The 20,814-nt window shown below is 46.5% G+C and overlaps 1 protein-coding gene across 3 annotated transcripts in view; it reads left to right on the forward strand.

Moving 5' to 3' along the window:
* The window catches only part of LOC146861849 (low-density lipoprotein receptor-related protein 2-like), an 837,432-nt gene that overhangs the window by 574,498 nt on the left and 242,120 nt on the right, over positions 1–20,814 (forward strand). For all 3 annotated transcript variants that reach the window (XM_085641010.1, XM_085641012.1, XM_085641011.1), the window contains 2 exons: positions 6,178–6,378; positions 14,137–14,680. In XM_085641010.1, coding sequence (XP_085497136.1) covers positions 6,178–6,378; positions 14,137–14,680 — 745 coding nt within the window. The remainder of the gene's footprint in view (positions 1–6,177; positions 6,379–14,136; positions 14,681–20,814) is intronic.

A 20,814-nucleotide genomic window follows, 5' to 3' on the forward strand; every position in this document is an offset into this window, starting at 1 on the left:
AGGTCATAAGCAGTGCATTGAAGAGGCGAGTTATAGTTAGCTCAGGTAACTAAATGCTAATTTTCTCTGGTTTTGAACAAGTGAAATGTCAGCCTAACTATGTCCCTGTAACCTTTGGGTTTTTTCAGTGAATTTCAGTTTTTCTAACTAGTAGTCATGTATGCAGTGTGATGGAGAAAGGGGCGAGGCCTCCGACCAGCTCTCAGGAATCCTGCTGTTGGACTCAGCAGTGGCTGGCACAGGTCAGCGTGGCGTGGCAGGGTGCGGCAGGGAGGTAAGCCGACTGACAACAGAATAGGTATTTATTTAATAATACATATTCCGTCGTCTTTCGACTCCTTCCCCCCCACCCCCCCACCTCACTCCTGCTCCACCACGCTTACCTGTGCCAGCCCCCACTTGTCGGACTTACTGGAGGTCTTCTGGGCCCCCAAGGGCCCTCAACATCCAAGAGGACTTTATCCACCAACCAGCAGTGAGTCAGGAGGCACGTTTGCACAGTAGTGGCGAAAGTGGAAGTTGCCAGCAATCCCACTGTCTGGTACTTACTGGAGGACGCAGAAGGGGTTCTTGGCCCCCAAACTCCCTCTGGAGCCAAGGGGACTTCATCCCCCAACCAGCAGTGCACCAGGAGACACGTTTGAAGAGTAGTGGAGAAAGAGGGCGGGCCTCCGACTTGCCAATACTGTTTTTTTTGTTTTTTTACACCTGTCTGGCCAGATATCTTCCCCCGGGGACTCCATGCCCCAGGCCTTTTTTTTTTATTGACCTTTTAAAATTGGAGGGCGGGGGCCAAGCTGTCCCTTCCCGGGTCAGTTTTGGCCCTGGGGACCCCATTCCCAGGGGCCTAGCCTTTTTAAAGTTATTTTTTTTAAAACAAATACTTGGAGGAGGCCACTGCGGCCCACCTCCTTGACTGATTTTGGCCCTGGGGACCCCATCCACTCGAGCCCGACCTGTAGTGTGGGTACTCTGGTCCCCCACCCAGGGCACCAACTTTTAACAGTAGGGAACTGTGGGGAAGCTTAAAGTCCCCCACAGTCCCTGCCAGCAACCTAGGCTCTTGTGGGAGCCAGCATTGCTTTGACGCAGAGGGAGCAGTTGACATGCAGCTTCCCTCTGTTGAAGCAATTGTGCTCCGTTTTTAGCAAGTAAGAGCAAAATGCAGTTTATGGCTTGGCAGGAGTGGTAAAGCTCCTGCCAAAGCAAACAGCTTGGTCCCAGGGCCAGGCACCCTGGGACATAGCAGGAGCTGGCTTGTGAGGGGGGGGGGGTGTTCCCAGGGCCATGTATGCCAACAGGCGGGAGACCTCGCGGCCCCCCCTCCATTCTATAGTTTAGCCCCGGGGAGGTGGTTGTCGCCGAGGCTGTAGGGAAGAGGGCACACAGCCCACTGCATTTAATTTGACAAAAGCCCCAGGGAGGTGGCGGTCACCGGGGCTGCGGGAGAGGCCATGTGGTCCTCCTCTGCATTTATTTAAAAAGGCCTGGGTATATGGTAGCCCCCAGGGTACTAGTAAACCCCAAGAGCGGTTGCCTATGCCGCCCCCTTCATATAATATGCAATGACGGCCAGCCAATAAGTAACGGAGCGCTGGAGCCAGTGCTTCGTTTTTTTAGTTTTTCCGCAGATCTGCTGGTCCACCTGCGAATTGATGGTAAAATTGAATCAAATGGTTTTAACATATCTGTGGGGGTCAGGGTAATCCTACCCTGCCCTCTTTATTTTTTACATTTGTTTTGGGACTACTTCAAGCAGAGTCCCAAGATGGCTGCCAACACTTCCTGGTTGTTGACAGCCAATCAAATTTCAGTGGGATCTGAGTCCACTGCAAGGACTTGCGTGCCCAGATACCTATATATTTGTTTTGGGGGGGGGGAATGCATTTATTTGCATTTTCTCAATCGCATTACAAGACCACAGCAAATATATAAAACATCGTGTTTCAATTTTCTTTACAGATATAGCTAAATCGTACAGTATTAGCACGTAAATAACAACGGAAATTGTCTATCAACGGAGTCCCTCATCTCTCCTCCCCCCCCCCCCCCCCCCCCCCTCCCCACGTATGTCAATTCCCAGAACTACGGTGAATCTGAGTGTCAAACCATAATAGGTTAGTCATGGCTTCCATATTTTCCAAAATTTCTTCGGGCACCCCCTCGCTTTTTGTCGTTTTCTCTCCCAGCATATACATGTCCATCCCCTTCCGCCATTCCTCCAGTGTCGGATTAATCATTGCTCCCCAGGCCTTTGCCGTGTCTCTTTTGGCTACAACCAGACCCAGCTGAAGTAACGTCAGTTTTACTTTGGGGAGGTCAATCTCCGTGGGAATACCCAACAGAATGAATATGGGGTCTGGGGGTATTGGTGCATTCAGTACAAGTCAAGATACCTATATTTTTTAAACAGAAATATCTCTAACTACTGAACAGATTTACACCAAATCACAACAAGCACACTTTCCAGACCAACATCTAGCCTTCTGCCAAGTTTGGTATTATTCCTTTTAGCGGTTTGGGCTGTGGTCGTGTTCAAAAAATGAAAATCCCTGTAGATTTGACATTGAAAAAATGCCCTTTGGCCCCCCCCCCCCTCCCCTTCTCTTTTCCTGTGCAAACTTTAATCCCAACTATAACTACCTACTGGCTATTGCCAGTAGGTAATATACATGTATGTGTTTATATGTATGTAATGTATGTATATATGTGCCAACGATCCACAATCTCCCACTTCAGTAGGTTACGAGCCACTCCAGATCAAGATGCAGGTATTTATTTACAGTAGAAAAACAAACTTTTGACCACACAGGGCCTTGGCCATACGTGTATATATGTATGTATGTGTGTATATGTGTGTATTTCTGTGTACATACACCAGCAGTGCTCTGGGAGGCATGTTTGCAGAGTAGTGGAGAAAGATGGTGGGGCCTCCAGTAACTTGCTGGTCCAAATGGTTTTTAGTTTTTTATAGGGGTCAGGTCATGTTCCCCTCCCTTTCCCTGAGCCCATTTGGGCTCCGGGGACCCCATCCCTGTGGGGCCCAGCCTTTGCCATTCTATTTTATACTTTAAAGGGGGGGCTGAGCGGCCCCCCTCCTTGGCTGATTTCGGCCCGGGGATCTCATCCCCTGGAGCCCTACCTATTCCTTTTTAGTTTTTATAATAATGGGGGCCCACTTTCTGGCCTTATTTTAGCCCCGGGGACCCAATGCCGTGGTGCCCGGCCTGTAATGTGGGTGCCCTGGTCACAACCCAGGGCAGCCCCTGCCAATGTTTGGGACCGGGGGGCTAGCCCAAAGGCCCCTGTGGTTCCTGCCAGCTCCCTGCCTCCTGAAAAAGCCGGCATTGCTTTGACACAGAGCTGCTAACATGCAGCCCCCTTTGAGTCAAAGCAATTGTGATCCTCTGAGGAAGCAAGAGCAAAATTGTCCTCCTCCTTGTCGGACCCTGGAGTAGTCATCCTGGTGTCCATATTGGAAGTGCAAGCTTGCAGCATGCAGGTGGAGACGCAAGTTAAATGCAGATGGCTTCAGCTTGCTAACGGCTTTTGAGCTGTGGCCCTGTGGCTATTCATATGTCTGGGGCAATATTTAACCTGTCCTCCTTAGGGTGGTCTTCCCCCAAACTTTTTACCTGCTAATCTCCTGTTTATGTGGATTCCTTATGTTGGCCTTAGGGCTCTGCACACTTTACTGCTGCTGACCAGTGCTAAATGCATGTGTTTCTCCCCTAAATATGGTAACCTTGGTGTATACACAATTGATGTACTTGGTTTACTTATAAAGTGATATACCATATACCCATGGCTTGTAACCTTAATGCTACTAGTGGGCATGTAGCACTAATTGTGCCATCCTAAAAAGTAACCTTTCAACCCTTTTATGCCTGCATTTGCAAGGCCTGTGTGCAGTTTACTGCCACTCCGACTTGGCATTTAAAGCTACTTGCCAAGCCTTAAACTCTCCTTTATTACACATGTCACCCCTAAGGTAGGGCCTAGGTAGCCCATAGGGCAGGGTGCTGTGTAAGTAAAAGGTAGGACATGTACTATTAGCTTTTGCGTGTCCTGGTAGTCACAAACTCCCAAATACGTTTTTCACAATTGTTAGGCCTACTCCTCTCATTGGCTAACATTGGGAATTCCTTAATACACGTTACAATCAGGAATTACAGCTTCAAAGTAGTAGTTGCGTAGTTGCATCATGTTTTACATCTTTGGAATGGGAATGATAGATCCTTTAGGTTTTTTTTCCTCAATTTGTTATAATATTGCAAAGAAGGATTCCTTGGGGAAGTAATCAAGTCAGTACGAACGACCACAATTACTGTTATGTTTTTTATCCTGGCTTTGTATTTCTACCGACCAGTCACTCAACATAAGTTTACAAGTATGGATGCTGTGATTCCTATACCTTTTAACCCTCATTTGCTTATGTAACATTTCTTGTACATTGATTTGCACACTTGCATGATTTATTGTGCCTGCGTGTGATGTAAAACACGCTGGCAACCTACACTAGAACTGGTGTTATAAAATAATTAAATAAAATTAGGTGCCATTTATATCAATACTTGTGTAATTACGCATACAGGCAAAGCATGCATTCTTAAAGTGCAAGCATATCTCTTACATGGGGAATTAAATAAAATTAAAATCAGGCCTTCGATAAAGTGGTAATAAGCCATGCACCTTGGTTTCCTTTCATTGCATTGATACCTAGGTGTTAGGCTCCAAATGCCAGGATGATATATGAACAAAAGGAAGGCTGATTGTCCTTTAGATCAGGCCTTTGTGTTGGGTCCAGCTGGAATCTAAAATGTGAAAGCCCCTTCGTTCATGCTCGTTGGTGCTCTAAAGAAATGCGGATAACGTGAAGGCTCTGCCGGGTTTCACAGTCTAGATTTACTCTGGAAGCCCTGGCCCATGTCTTTTTGTCTGCATGAAAGTGTGGAGGGTGGGAAAAATTGTTAGCCAATAACGCAGCACTGTTCCAATGAACCATGACTCTGAAGAATCAGACTCCCAATCCAAAGTTTAGTAAGTTTATTTCTAAGCCAAGAACAGGACTTACAAACCCCTCCAGACAAGGGTGTAAAAGTACATCAGAACTAATACAAATCCAAACCTACGGGTGAAGTTAAGCCGGTGCAGCATGCACAGAATAACCAGTTCCAAAATCAGGATACAGAAAATGACCGCTTCAATATCGAGAGTCCCCTTCATTGGAGGTTCATAGGTAAAAAGCATTAGTCTGTTCCTACACTACCACTAATGTGACACCCCTACTTAGCATTTCCCAAAGGCAAGTTCTGTAAAGGTGTCTGGACGTGAAGGCCTTCCTAAGAAGACCATTTACATTGAATGGGTCAAGTATCCTAAAGCTTTCTCATGACAAGGCAGAAGTCTCCCAGACTCTGTCCCTAGTTCCAGTAAATGAACCTGTAACAAAACCGTCCCATAATGCTCACCCCATCCAAGCAAGCCACCTCCTTGTTGGTATCCTTCCATGCAGCAGTGATACTCCCAGGCCTTGGCTCGATGACCTTGAGTCCCAGGCTTTCTCTGGTGAGAACACCGTCCCACATTATATGCATCGCTATTTAATGTATCTTCTCATCCCCAAGCGTAACTCCTAAAACAAACATGAATTTCTTAAACCTGCAACAGAAACATGAGAAAGCATACACATGAATTTCACTAGCAAATCTAACTCAAGAGCATTCAGAAAAATACAATTTAGGCCTACAGAATTTGGCCAACATAGGAAATGACACATTTTCGTAAATCACACGTATAGATGAACATTACTGAGCACGTTCAGTTAGCACATTCCTAGCCACTGCAACCAGTCAACGGTCCAACAATGAATCAATCGTAAGTCAAGACCTCAACCATGTTTTCTCTGGTTCCTCCATCCTCCCCGCCCACATAAAGGGAAGGTGCATTACCCCGCTGCCAGTCACCACTACATCAAAGTTTTACACAGCACTGTATCCACTAAATATTAATTGTACCTGGCTAACTGTGGTCAAAGTAATGAAATATAATTATCTACCTATTTTTTTTCCAGGCCCTAACCAGGTCTTCGTGGCATTTACTTCCGCGCTGAAAATCAGTGACTATACTGCATTTGTATGTCGCTGCTAGCTAAATATTCTGTTTTTGTGTTTAAAGGTCATGCACGAAGTAATGCAACCAAGAACCTCCAATCCCTGCCTGAACTTCGGCTGCTCACATTTGTGTCTTGTGGGCCCCGGTTTGAAAGGGAGCTGTTGGTGTTATGCAGGAATGGTGCCCAGCAACGATGGAAAGAACTGCATTGCCTTAAAGGATTCGACCTTCCTGCTGGTGGCTTTTGGCAATGTTATTACGCAAGTATGATTCCAGTGTTTTCAGTTTATTTTAACATGCTGGTATGATGAATCAATATTTGTAAAGCATGTCTGCTTCACACGTGAGGGTCTCGAGGCGCTATGGGATCATGTCACTGGATCATGTGCCTGTACCTATCGGTTGAACATCCAGGTCTTGAGGTCCTTCCTGAACTGCTGGAGCTATGGTGAGGCTCTGAGCAGCAAGGGGAGGGTGTTCTAGGTCTTAGCTGCCAGGTGGGAGAAGGAGTAGCCCCACTGGTCGCTCGGCAGATGTGTCGGGTGGCTGCTAGGAAGAGAGATATGGAACGAAGCTCCCTGGTGAGTTAGTGAAAATTCACAAGTTTGTTGAGGTAAGCCGGTCTCTTGTAAGCGTGAGTGAACAGCCTGAACCAGCATCTCTTTGCAGTTGGTAGCCAATGGAGTTTCCTGAGGTGAGGGGATTTATGTGAGTCTGCCTGGGGAGGTCAAGGATGAATCTGGCTGCTGTGTTCTGGATGGTCTGGAGTATCCTCATGAGCTGGGCGGGGATTCCTTTGTAGAGGGAGTTGCTGTAGTCAAGTCTACTAATGACGAGAGCTTGTGTGATAGTTCACCCTTGGTGTTGGGTGGGATCCATCTGAAGATCTTTCTAAGCATTCAGAGGGTTAATGAATGAATGAATGAGAGGTATTAAGCACAAACTTTTGCTGGAGGAGTCTTGTTGCTGCTTCTTCATGGATAGCTGGTTGTCAAGAATGATGCTGAGGTTGCTGCAGTGTTCAGTGGGTTTGGGGGTAGGGCCCAGCTTGGGTGGCCACCATGTTGTTCCATAGGGTGTCCTTGCCTTTCTTGAAGAGGAGTACTTCTGTCTGTGTTGAGTATGAGACCAGTCATTCAGATGGCTGTCTCATGCATCTTTGGAACTTGTCTGTGGTGGTTGTAGGGTCATTTGTCAGGAAGAGGATGAGTTTGGTGTTGCCAGCGTAGGAGATGTGGAGTCCGTGGCTCCTGCTGATGTTGGCTAGGGGCATCAGCCATGTAAAAGCTGAAGAGGGTTGGGCTAAGGGAAGAGCCTTGAGGTACACCGCAGGTGATGTTTTTAGGAACAGAGGAGTAGGGAAGGAGGATGATCTGTGTTTTCTTGTGAGGTAAGATGCGATCCACTTGACGGCCACTCCTTGGATTCCGATCTGGTAGAGTGTTCATCAGTGTGCGGTGGGATACGGTGTCAAAGGCTGCTGAGAGGTCAAGGAGAATTAGGGCTGCTGTTTATCCGTCACCTAGCAACATTCTGGTGTCTGTGGCTGCAACTAGAGCTGTCTCAGTGCTGTGGTTTGCTCTGAAACCAGCTTGGGAGGGGTCCTGCAGGTTGTGGTTCTCCAGATGTGTGGTTAGCTGGATGTTGATAGCATTTTCTATGACCTTGGCCGGGAAAGAGATATGGGTCAGTGGTTCTTGGGATTTTCTGGGCCAGTGGATTGCTTTTTGTGGGTCAGCGGGTGGTTTCTTCAGCAACAGATTCACATTGGCATATTTCCATTTCTGGTAGGAAGTGGGCCATCATGATTGAGCTGAGGACCATGGCGAGTTCTTTGCTGATGGGTTGTTGCCAAGGTTGAAAATGTGGGGGCAGGGGTCAGCTGGGGCTCCGGAGAAGATGGATCTCATGATGACTGCAGTTTTCTCTGTAAGGGGGTTCCACAGGGTGAGCTGGTGTTGGTGGGTGTCGATCGGTGTGAGGAGGTTGATGTTGTCCTATTCGGTGAGTTGGGATTGGAGTGCCATTTACAAATAAAGTACCCCTTCAAAAAAGACTACACCAAATTAAAGTGTGACTCCCTGCTGGGGAGCTTCGCTTTGATTGTCCTCTTTCCTCCATGTTAGCCTTGGCACCTTTTGGCGTTTCCCCTGAGTTTTTGCTTTCTGACCTCCCTGTTTTGACTGTTTTTGCTGGCGTAGTGTCTACCACTGATCAGCAGTGAGAAAAGTGCGCAAAGTGCAAGTGCTCCTGTGGTAAATTGTGTTAAGGATTGGTGTTTCAATGATTGGCTATTTGATTTACTTGTTAGTCCTTAGTAAAGTGCACTGAGTGGGCCAGGGCCTGAGAATCAAATGCTACTAGTAGGCCTGCAGCACTGATTGTGCCACCTACGTGAGTCGCCCTGAAAAGGTAACTCCGATCCGCCATTGCGACTTGGCCAGTGCACCCACTTGCCTGTCCCTCACCTTCCCTTTTCTTACATGTCAACCACCCCTAAGGTAGGCCCAAGGCACCCCTGGGGGTCGGGTGGAGTGTATCTGAAAGGTAGGACATGCCCTGGTGTGTGTGGCATGTCCTGATGGCGAATTACAGCCAATTTTGTTTATCGCCATTGCAAGGTTACCTGTCCCCCATAGGACTGAATGGGGAGTTTGTTTATAACATCTTATAAACATAACTGGCCTGGGGAATTAGGTAGGGAAATAAAGTTTAGTATGCCTGAACCTCAGGATCTAAAGATGCATCTTTTCGTGAGGGTGATTTTTATATTCTGTGTTTGAGCAAGAAAAAAATTACTTTCTAAAAGTGGTATTTTCAGTCATCCCGTGTGCCTCTGCTGGAATGTGGATTGACTGTCTGGGTTTTGGATGACAGAAGGCTGGCGAGCAGGAGTGGCTCCAGATAGTCTAGCTGGGTCAGGAAAGGTCTGAATATGCCTGGGCTGCAATTGGGGAAGGGAGGGGGAGAGATTTCCTTGCACCTCAAAGGGCCTAGTCTGCCTCTGACCATGCCATCTCCACCTCCTGCCAGGAAGTCACACCAGAGAAGGTAGAACTGGTTCTGGCTGGGCACAGACACACTGCCTAGGCACAGACACACTGCCTACGAGATCAAAGCATTTTGGGATATAAATATTGGGGCCCAGACCCCTGAACTTAAGGACTCTTTTGGACCAAGAAGACTGCCAAGAAGAAGAGCTGGAGAAGCTGTGAGGAGAAACTACCACTTTGCTGTGTGCTTTGCTGTGTTGGCCTGAAGTGGCTGCTTCTGTCTTGGGCAGTGAAAGGACTGGACTGAACTCTCTGCAATCTACTTTGAGTGTTTCTCCTAGGGCTTGAGGTAGAGCTTGCCCCCTGTTCAAGAAGTCTCCGGGACAGCAAAGACTTCAAGCTCTCTGTGCTCAGCACTGGCGACTGTGTTTTGTGCTGCAATAGAAGAAAAGCAAACAGACGCCACTTCCGACCCAGTGTCCTGAAGGCACTGCTGAGGGCACCACCACAACACCGCACCGCGACCCTGGTCTCACTGACGCCGCCACCAAGCCACTCCTTGCACCGCAACCTGTGGGCACCGCACTCCACGACGCCTCGCTTCACGACAATACCTTGGTATCCCCAACGACGCAGTTCCATGCCGAAATCTAAGCCGCTGCTTGCACCCTGATTCGAGGGCACCGCTCGTAAAATTACACGGTGCACCACCCTCATCCCGCACCGCTACCTTGGCCTGCCAGTGCCATCGACTCCAGTTTGTCAGCCGACGACAGTGTTTCAGCAACGATGACGTCGCTGCTTGCACAGCGACCTGCCAGCACCGCATTCACTTCGCACCTCGACCCTGGTCTCAGCAACGACTCCATCTGATGCTGCCACCGAGCCGCTGCTCACACCGCGACCTGAGGGCACCACACGACGCACTGCTGCACTTCGCTCCGCAGCACCCGATGCCTGCTGACGCCAGTGCTCCTGACTTTAACAGAGATCGATCTGCAACGCGTGTGACTTCAAGGGCCCCAACGACTCCTGCACCAACCTCCGGAGCAGATGCCTGCAGACAGTGCTTTCAGAAGCTCAACCGGAGTTTGCCGATGCCCTGCATTTCTAAAAGGTATTGTTTGCGGGTCTTCCCGACACTGTAGCTGGCCCGAGACGCCGCAGTCAGCCAGAACTGTTTGGATTTGTTTGCTCACAACGCCGTGATAGCCCCGGACGGAGCTATCGACATAAAGGAAATAGTTTTTCAAGCATATTTTGATAACCGAAGATTTTTAAGTACTGTATTGTGGATTTTGGTCATGTCTTAAGTATATAAAAATATTGGATATTTTTCTAAAGTGGTGTGGTGTCCTTTTGTAGTGCTTATACTGTAGCACTGTTGGTTACGTGCAAATGCTTTACACACTGCCTCTAAGAAGCCTGACTGCTCATGCCAAGCTCCCAAGGGGGTGAGCAGGGGTTATTTTAGGAGTGTAACTCCCTTATCCTGACTAGTGGTGGTGTCTGCCCGACTTTGGCACATGCCCTAGCCGACCAAAAATCCCATTTCTAACACTCCACCTCCCGCAAGCATGCACATAGTGCAGGTTTTCAGAGGAACTGATGATCTATTGCAGTGCATCCGAAGAGCCCAGAAGCATTACTTTACACAGCAGAAAATCATGCCAGTCTATGGGTGAAAATTGTTTATCCAGTATTAAAGTTGTGCAGTGATAGACCTATTAATACCTTAAGAGAAGTAGTAACTAATCCTCAGTTTCCACTCAAAATGGCAATCAGAAACCCCATTCTAGAAGGCCTTACACAGTACACACCTGCAAGACATATTATTAGACATATTACTAATCTCTATTAATTTTCTAGTCACCCGCCAGTCAAAATTTGCACCAGAAAGCAAACTCCATAGTTGATGCCATTCTGTGCCAGAGTTCTGCCATTCTAAGCCCGGCACATGCAAGATGTGGATTATTCCAGAGAGAAAGAAATTAAATTTTAAGTTGGCACCAACATTTTCCAAGACAGACTGGTGCAACAAAAGCATATGTAAAGCGTCCCTTGTCAGCGTGACACACCTAGCAGTCGTACATCAGGGTTTAATGTTGACAGTAAATTGATTATTTTGCTGGAGCCTTCTCAGTATGTGTGAAGAGGCGGGTTAACTCAGGATATCAGGCAATGTGCTTAGAAATATGGTGGCTACTAATTACCCAAGGTTTCTCATCTTGTTGTTTCTAGCCTCAGACGAGAGGCACAGCTATGCCATGTGTCCTCCATGTCAAATTCACTCACCAATGACTCGGTGTGGGCAGCGTTGGGACCTTCATTAAGAGATCCCTCACTTATTCCACCTTTAAGCCATTTACTTTGCTCACCTTCCCTTCAGCGAGGACTGTAATCTTGGCTTTCAGGCTTCCCATCATTGGTGTCACCTCCTTATCACAAATACTTTAGTTGAGCACCTTGATTCAATCTTTGCTTTCATGTAGCATCCCCATATATGCGAAAAAATGATTTGAACAATAAAATGTCCTTACTGGTTTGGTCTTGGAAATGTGATTTTTATGGCTGAAGGTCCCAAATTGCATTTTCCATTGAAACTTCAGGAGGAAATTCTTGATTAGTAAGAACGTGAACCTCCTTTCAATGACCATATTCATTGGTGTAAGGGTAAAAACCCAGGATATTGATGATAGGCACTCACTGAGTGGCAGGGGTGGCATGTGCTTTGCCAAGCGGGTGATGACAGGTAGTGGTTGGACAGCATTATTGAAAGCACCTGATAGACATGGATGCCGGTGATTAATGCTTGGTACTACAATCAGTAGCCTCTCCGTATAGCCAAAGGAGCCTGGCAGTGACAAAAGATGTGGGCTGACCTTGCGTACGTTGTAATAAGAACACATGCCAGGCATACATTCTTGAGTGGCATTGGGCCTGCCTTTGATTACCTTGGACAAGGTGTTGAAAGCCTCACTCCACAGAGTACAGACCAAGGACGTGCTCTCAGGCTTGTTTTCCAGGGGGCTGCCTTCAAGGGGTGACAAGAGGGCTAGGCATGGCTGAAGGCTCTTTCCTGTGTGGTTTGATGGTGAAGGGTAATTGGGAAGTGATTCACAGTTCTACAGAGTTCACTTCAAGTGAGCCAAATAACAGTTAAAGCATGGGTAGGAGGATTGACTTGTGCGGCAGGACGTGCCAGAGGATTCTTACATGGCTAATTGGTTTAGATGCCTTAGCTGATGGTCTTCCACTCCTGAACCTGCAGACACCCCTCGCCCGTCTCCAAGTGGTGTGTGCAGGAGAGCCGATCGTGTAGTAGGACAGGTGAAAGTATTCTGGAATTGTAATACTTGCTCTTCTCCCGCAGTGTGCTGAGCGCTGTTAAACCTGAGCCCTGTAGGCATGGAGTAGCACCCAGTGGGTAGTCTGAACAGGAGCATCAGGGCTTTCCCACAGGGATCTTGGGGCATGGGCACTTAGTGCAGGTCATAGCTGAAGACTGTGCCCAAAGCCTGTTGGGTGTGACTGAAGATATTCGTTTCGGTGCCAGGACAAGCAGGCCCATGGTATTGCAGATGGCCAAGCCCTGCTCCTGAATACTGTTGGAGGGGAGAAATCCATGTGTTCTGACTGACCGTTACAATCAATGTGTGCTGATAGATACGTGCAGCTCGTCACTGTATTGATAATATAAGCGAAGATGTAAATAGGAAAAACCGTCATTCTTTAAAATTTTACAAGGATTGGGAATAACGCTTTTCCTCCTGGCCTCTTGCTGCCCCTCTCCTGTTGGTCAAGTTTTAATGTCTTCTTGCTATCCATCGCTTGGAGTTATGGAGCCCCAACTCTTACAATGATGCAAGTAAACGCCTGATAGAACTGTTCCAGAGCAGTAGTGAATGCATGGTAAAGCGACTTTCAAAAGTGCAACTATGCTAAGACACAGGACTAGCTACCCCAGAAACAAAAGAAGGCAATGGCTAGGTTCAACAGGCACACTCTACCACATTGGTTATTAGAGAGGTTAGAGGTATTAATTATTCAAAGTCCATATATCTTCTGGTGCTTCAAAAGGAGAAGGAGCCATCCATTGCTTCTCGGTTGCACAAAGTCCAGATGAAAATCTCAATGTCTCCAAGCACACAAATCCCAAACTGAGGTCATGGTTTCAGAAGTCTTTTTTTTCTTTTATTCAATCATCTTAGACACGCCCCTTGGCCAACACCCGTTTCGTCTTATGCTGTTTCAATCACAGCTGACTTCCTCAGGGCAAAGCATTCATTCATGATATGACCAAGCAATATTAGAATCCAGCTTATGGATTGCTGGTGTGATCTGTATGCTTATGTTATTTTATCCTTATCGTTAATCAGGGAATGTAGAGAAGATTTTTTGAATTACTTGTCCGTGGAAGTCATCCATTCGTGTGGGTTCGAAGAGTACGCCAGACCGGCGTGGTGACCATTCCCTGATTAATGATAAGGATAAAATAACATAAGAATACATATCACGCCAGCAATTCATAACCTGGATTCTAATATTGCTTGGTCATATGACTGAATGCTTTGCCCTGATGAAGCTTGTGGTGATTGAAACAGCATAGGACAAAACACGTCTTAGTGAAGGGGAGTGTCTAAGATGACTGAATAAAGACTTTTGAAACCACAACCTCAGTTTGGGATTTGTGTGTGCTTGGAAACATTGTGATTAGGACTAGCTACCCCCTCGACCTCCACCTAGGAGGGAAGCAGGTCTCGCTACAGCCTTGACCAGGAGCTAGCAAGCATTAGTAAAGCAGAATGCACACAGAATTAATATCCCTAGTTATCACTGCAAAATCTCACTCAAAAGGTAATGGTAAGTAAGTGGAACGTCCGAAAAGGAACTGAAAATTGTGGAATAAATCTGGAACTGGGCATAGAGGTGTAAGATATTGATACTTGTTACAAATGTTTTCTGATTTTTCCGGATACCAATTTTTTTAAAATTGTGACTAACTGGTATATTTACTTTTTATTTGTAGATTTATTTGAGAAAACTACCCGCTTCCAATAGGAAAGCTCTACCAGACCACAACAGTATCCCTCTAAACAACGTGAATGTGATGTCTTCCTTGGACTACGTTGTGCGGGAGCGGGCTCTTTACTTTGCTGCCACCAAAGGGGATTACATTGGATTGTCCAAGCTCAAGGACTCTGGTGCCATGTCCTGGAAAAAGGTCTTGTTGGTGGATGATACAGTGATCTCCTTTGCTGTGGACTGGGTGAGTGGCAACATGTACTGGATCAGTGCCCGAAAGCCGTACATTCAGGTTACCACTTTCAATGGCATGTACACAGGCGTGCTGGTCAGCGATGGACTCCACAGCCCATCCACTCTTGTGCTCTACCCACCCACCGGGGTCATGTGTTACGCTGACTTGGGCACAGAGGACCAAAAGAATGCTCCAAAGATAGAATGCGCCTCCATGGACGGAAGCCGAAGGAAGGTTCTGTGGAAGAAGCTGAAAATGCCCGTTGGGCTTGTGTTTGCGGACAATGGAGCGCGACTTTACTGGGCTGATAGACGTAAGTGGAAGCCTATTCTTTTGTCAAACGTGATAGATGTGCACTAATCCAGTTTTCAAGGTCTTCAGTAGCACTCATGCCACTTGGGCACTCAGTCGCATAGTTAAAGGGCATTGTGTATTCATTACAAAAAATTACAAACCAATATTGAGGAAATAGAATGTTGGGGTTGGAGGAAATAAATGCATTATTAATCTATTTGAAATACCAAATATGTGCTTTTTAGGATGGGACGCGACCCAGAACCGAACTGGAAAGATATATTGGTATCTGAAGAAAATGTCTGCACCAGAGTTACGTGCCAGTTGCACTTCTGCATGCAGATGTCATAGTTTATTGCATCCTTGCAGCCAATCTGTAAGGCGGGAGCATATGATGGAGGTTATGTTTCTGTCACGTGTTTAGCAAACGTAAAGGGAATTTGGGCTCACGTAGAGTTCTCAAATCTCTCATGCATGGGCTGCTAATCTGTGACTTCTTGTTTTATTAATCTGGATTCAAAATCCCTGACTCCAAACCAAATGCCTGGCTGGGACGATCTTCTCGCGCATCGACCTGGGAAATCAGAGCTCTGCACACATGCAGGCTGCCAGCCTGACTCTTAAACAGGCCTGCCAAGTATCACGCGTCAGGCGTGACTCTAACGCATAGGAGTGTTGGTGGAAGGTTCTTGTTCTGTGGCTGGGCTCCCGACTGAAGTTTGAAGTATGAATGCACGTGGATTAAATTGAGTAAACGCCCTGAATGTTAACGTTCAAGCTGAGACTGCAGGTACATGGAGAAAAGTCTGTAGGGGACAATGAGCCCCCTTTGGTTAAAAAAACTGTTGAAATGACAAAGATTTTGTTATTTAAATACTTTCAGTCAGTCCCATTTATCAATTGCACACACTGCAACCTGGAATGTTGTAGCCTGCAGAGGCTTCACATGCTTTCTTCATACTTCCGCAAGGGAACCCCTGATAAGTGACAGGAGTCTATCGTTCCATTGACTCGCCTTATGGTGAACAACCTTGCTGATCTTGGATTGCAGAGAGAACCTGGAGGATTTTGCAAAACGTTAGTGAACATTTACACAAGAAAAATGAGCATTGGCAAAGCCAGTAGGTTTGATATTATCTGCGTCCTTTTAGCTTTGCAAGAGCTTTTGTTTTTTTAAAAATGTTTTTTGTAAAGTTGCCTTGCAAAAACCATAGGATACACCTGCACGGGTGGCCCTTTTGAAATGATTTATAAACTCTTTTAAAAAATGGTCGACTGTGCAGTCATATTTGTTTTTGTAAAAAGGCATTCCTGTGCTTGCTCATGGGCAGCCGTTTTTTTCTAGGTTTAAAGACCATTCAAATATGGACTCTGCTTGCAGTGCAGGATGGTTTACGTTGGGAGAACCTAGTAGCAATGTCTGGGCAGCAGCTCGGCCCTGAAGTTGAACGATTGAATAAAAAGTTGTTGCGATAAGACTAGCATTGGCAAAGTCAATAGATCTCACCCTAGGGACCTGTTGGCTTTGCCAACAACTTTTGGCCAAACAGTAAAATTGCCAAAAAAACAAAAAATGCAATACTACTTGTCGTTTTGTAGGCACACATGCATGCTTACAGACGATAATGCCACCTATTTTCTTTTTCTGTTTTCAATTCAACCTTATCCACTTTGACTGTTCCTGATGGATATAATCAGTCATTCTGAGAGATTTTCAATCCCTTTCACAACAGTGTTCTGCTGACCTTCAATCCCTTCCACTTGACCCAGTCACCATAGGACCCCGATTTGAACACTCCAAGAGCTCCCCTGAAAAGCAGGGTTGCAGCGCACGCCTAGGGTGGCAGGAGGAGCCCTATGATTAAGCATGCCAGCTGGCCAGTGGGTGAGAGCTGAAGCCCTTAAGAAGGAAATCTTCCCATGTCTGTAGAAGACTGGTCCTTTTACATTACTCAGGATTCCCATTTCCAACATGGTACCTTCAGTATAGTGTCAATCTAGTTCTAATGAAGCCCAAGTCTTCCTGTGGTAAGTACTGATCTATAAATTAGCACCACCATACATGTACAGGACTCCTTGTTAGTATCCTTTCAATCCTCTACACTTTAACTATCACAAGTGATTTAGGAGAGTTTATTTTCCACCTTCTTGTTTCCTTCAATTATCTCGATTGGCATTATATTATGGGGAAAAATATTCAGCCAGCTCACTAAATTGTGCTAAAGATCATATGGGAACGTTCAGCCCTTCAGTGTCCTGTGTCCATGAACTGTTATGCACCTCTATGCATTTCAGCTTAGACGCTGAGCATTCTTATTTTCATGGTTCTCACACTGGCTGATGTCAGACCAAGTACGTGGGGTGCACAGGGAACGCTGGGGCTACTGGCCACAGCCATGCAGGCTACGGTAATTTGTCTACTGCTGGAGGTTCTGTCCTACTCTGGCTTTGCAAACTAGGCCAAGTACAGCCACTTCAGCGCTTGACTCTGATGGCGAGCAGTCAGACTTCTCAGGGAAGTTAGTGTGGGAGTACACAGGCACAACTGCAAAGTTTCCCTGCCCCGTGCTTAGTGTGCTGTTCCAGTCCCGTTTTTTTCTTTCAAATCTGGGACTTGTAGTCTTGTGTATTCCATTATAAAACAGGACTAAAAGTCTCAGAATTTGATTTAAAAAAGCCTGGACTGGAGTAGCAAATCCCGCATGGGCCTGGGAAACTTGGCAGATATGCACAGGCTCAGCACTCCTAAATATGCAACACAACGAACACACTGTGTAAGCACTCAACAATAATGTGATAGTTGAGTCCAGTGCTTCGATTTTGAAAACAAATACATTACTACACATTACACATAAATGTCTTGGGATACCCTATTTATGGGTGTGAGTCCAAGGTGGTGCCCCCCCTAGCATTTTTACCCTTTGCCACCACTCTAATGGTGTCTCAGTGGCCTAGTCTCTAGGACAGGTGCTGCACTGACACTTAGCACGTATACTCTCCAGGCTGGATAGCTCAAATATCCTCACCTGTCTCTTCTGCTGCTGGATGGCCATAGTGGAACTTCTGATTGGAACATTTTCTTAGCCACACCACCAGTCATCTTCTCTGGCAGTGATGGCTCGCTTCTGCCCTCTTGCTAACCCTTTGGGTTCCCAGGACAAGTCGGGTAGTTCTGCTTTCAGATAGGACTACAGGTGATATCCCCGCACCTCTCTGAAGCTGGGTGTCAGGGAGACACCAGCCATGGTCATGCAGTAGACCTCTGGATATTCAGCGGAGCACTTCCTGCTTAGTCAGAACTGGAACAAGTGAGTTAACAGCACCCACTTTTTTTTTTTTACAGGAATGGCAGACAAGGGATGTGGATTCTGTCTGCCTTTTCAGAACCGTTTAGGGTTTGTTCTCTTCCTGTGTCCTTCTCAAGCTGTCTTTGAACCTCAGCCTTTGTTTTTAAATAATGCTCTTAACCGCAAGTTTGTCTCCAGGCTGGAGCATCCACAACAGAAACAGAGGTGTGAGCAGCTTGCACCTGGCTGTCAACCTGATCAGAAAGAGATCCAAAGGGCTGCCACTTTAAGAACCATTCATACCCTTGCAACAGAAAATGCAACCCCCCTTCACTCACATGCACCATCCACCAAGTGGCGGTTTTCAGAGACTGATTAGTAGCCCTGAGTATCAGAAAGAATTTTGAAGAGGGAGCCGGTCTCCTTTTTCCCCACTTCCGTGTCTGGGTTCCCTCCCTCTAGTAGTGTCAGCAGTACACTGCCACTGTTTGGGAAAGCAAGCTTATACCACTCCACAGGGGTGGAAGTGGTATTTGCACTAAGCTCTTCAGTGTTCACTTGAGTAATTTAGGCAGAAGGGTTAAGTTGACATGTATTGGCGACAACTTCACAAAATGCACCTACCTTATGACCCTCAGCAAGGGGAGTCCCTAGTTTGATCCAGAAGGGCTGGAGTCATCCTAGATTGTCCAGATATCCTTTGTTTTTTTTGTCATCATCTCACCAAAGACGGCAGATTTAACAAGCAGACTACTTAAAAAATAAAACTGGGCGCCCCTCGGCTATCTGCTTTTGTCTAGGCCATCATTGCCTTCCCCACGTTTTTTGGGGTCAGGTGTAATCATTGGACCCACTATTGGCACCTTTATCTATCCAGGGATCATTCGAAGACCACGTCCTCAAGTTAATAATGGGAACCAGATGTTGTCGGGCCTAGCCCCCCTAGCCCCCCCCACTGTCTTGATCAAGCAGGGCCATCCTCAGCGCAGCTTTTAACCATCTATCTCTGAATTGATACTAATCTCCCTCCTGGCCAGAATTATAAGGTATAACAATAAGCCCTTGTGAGACTGTATAGAAGACCCATTTACTTGATCATTTTTTCCAAAGAACACAAGGTGGAGGTCGACCTCAATATCCATTTCAAAGATAGCTGATAATGAGTCCCCCACATTTTTCCAGAAAGAAATTAACTCTGCGCAGTCAAAAAATATGAATATCATCTGCTTTACCTTGTTTACATCTTGGACAGGTTGGAATAGGTACCGGGGCAAATTTGGCTATTTTGGCCGGGGTGTAATATAGCCTGTTTAACACAAAGAAGTGGTTCTTCTTTAGGTGGGCGGGCTTGATGTATCTTTAGAGTAACTTGAGGGAAGCTTCATACGTTTCTTCAATGCCTTGGACGAGTGGAGTGGAGTTCCATATTGAAGTTTGAGATGGAACCTTGCTATCCTCTGCTTCAAGGAGCCTTGTATGCCACAAAGATTTCCTTCTTTTTAGGCTGCGGATCTTGTAGTAACTGCTCAAGTTCCCATCTCACTTTTAGATCTCCCACCTCAACCTCACCCCATGATTTTAACTGAAGAAATTTGAACCTTGAAAAAGCGGGGCCGATCTTAGAGGACCCCGTCTGAATCCACCAGGTCCGACCACTTCAGCAAACCAGCTCGTTTGATCGGAGCCACCAGGCTGTCGCACATGCAGGGGGGGGGGGGAATCCCCAGGAAATCCCATTCTGAGGGAAAGTTAGGGGAACAGCATTAAAAAGGTATGTCCGCTTGAGGAGGACGGACATCTTTCCCAGATTCTCTCCCGTAGATCGTCAAGGGGAGGTTTTTCCATCTGGTGAAGAGGTAGTCCATTTCCTTTTTGATATTTGCCAGATTTATCAGGGGGATTTTGTTCAGATCTTTAACTATTTTAACCCCTAGATACTTAAATTCTTTGCTGGAAGGGCCGCCTCCATAAGCTATGTTCCAACACAACTTCGGTTTTAGCCGAGTTAGCAAGATATCCTGAGATCAGACCAAACTCATTCAATATGTTTTCAAGCCGCGGAATGTTAGTATCGGGGTCGCTAGTATACACAATAACATCGGCGTAAAGTGCTATTTTGCACTGATAATTCAGCGATCCCAATGATGGTGCTATCCAGTCTTATTGCTTGCACTAGGGGTTCAATATATATATTAAATAATAGAGGAGATAGGGGGCATCCCTGTCTTGTCCCTCTCTGAATGGCGGTGCTGGGGGTCGGAGACCCATTCAATAGGATCTTCGCCATAGCCCCATTATAACAATTCTTTAAAGTCTGCACGAAAATGGGGCCAATACCCATGGCATCCAGGACCCCCCAAAGATATCTCCAACACACACTATCAAAAGCCTTGGCGGCATCCAAGGCCACTACCGCCAGGCAATCCAACCTTGTCTCAGCTAGGTCAATATTTCCTATCAAAAGTTGGGTTTGTTCCTGGATTATTCTCCCTACCATGAAGCCTTTCTGGTCGGTGTTGATCAGGCTTGGTGCCAATTATGCCGGTCTCCCTGCCAGAATGCCCATAAAGATCTTAGTCGGCATTCAGCAGGGAGATTGGATGGTAGGATTCGGCAATCAATAGATCTTTTCCTGGCTTCAATATTAAAACAATAGTGGCCTCCCTCCAGGAACTGGGGATTACCCCTGTAGATCTATAAACTGAATTAAAGTGTGGAGTATTGGTAATAGTTTGTTAGACAGTAATTTGTACACTTCATTGGGGAGGGCATCAAGACCGGCAGCTTTTTTGTTTTTTGATCTCATCATTTGATCCCTGATCTCAATGGACATGGGAGCGTGTAGGGCGACTTTGGAGGAATCGGT

The sequence above is a fragment of the Triturus cristatus genome, chromosome 2_2 (genome assembly GCF_964204655.1).
Source record: "Triturus cristatus chromosome 2_2, aTriCri1.1, whole genome shotgun sequence".
NCBI lineage: Eukaryota > Metazoa > Chordata > Amphibia > Caudata > Salamandridae > Triturus > Triturus cristatus.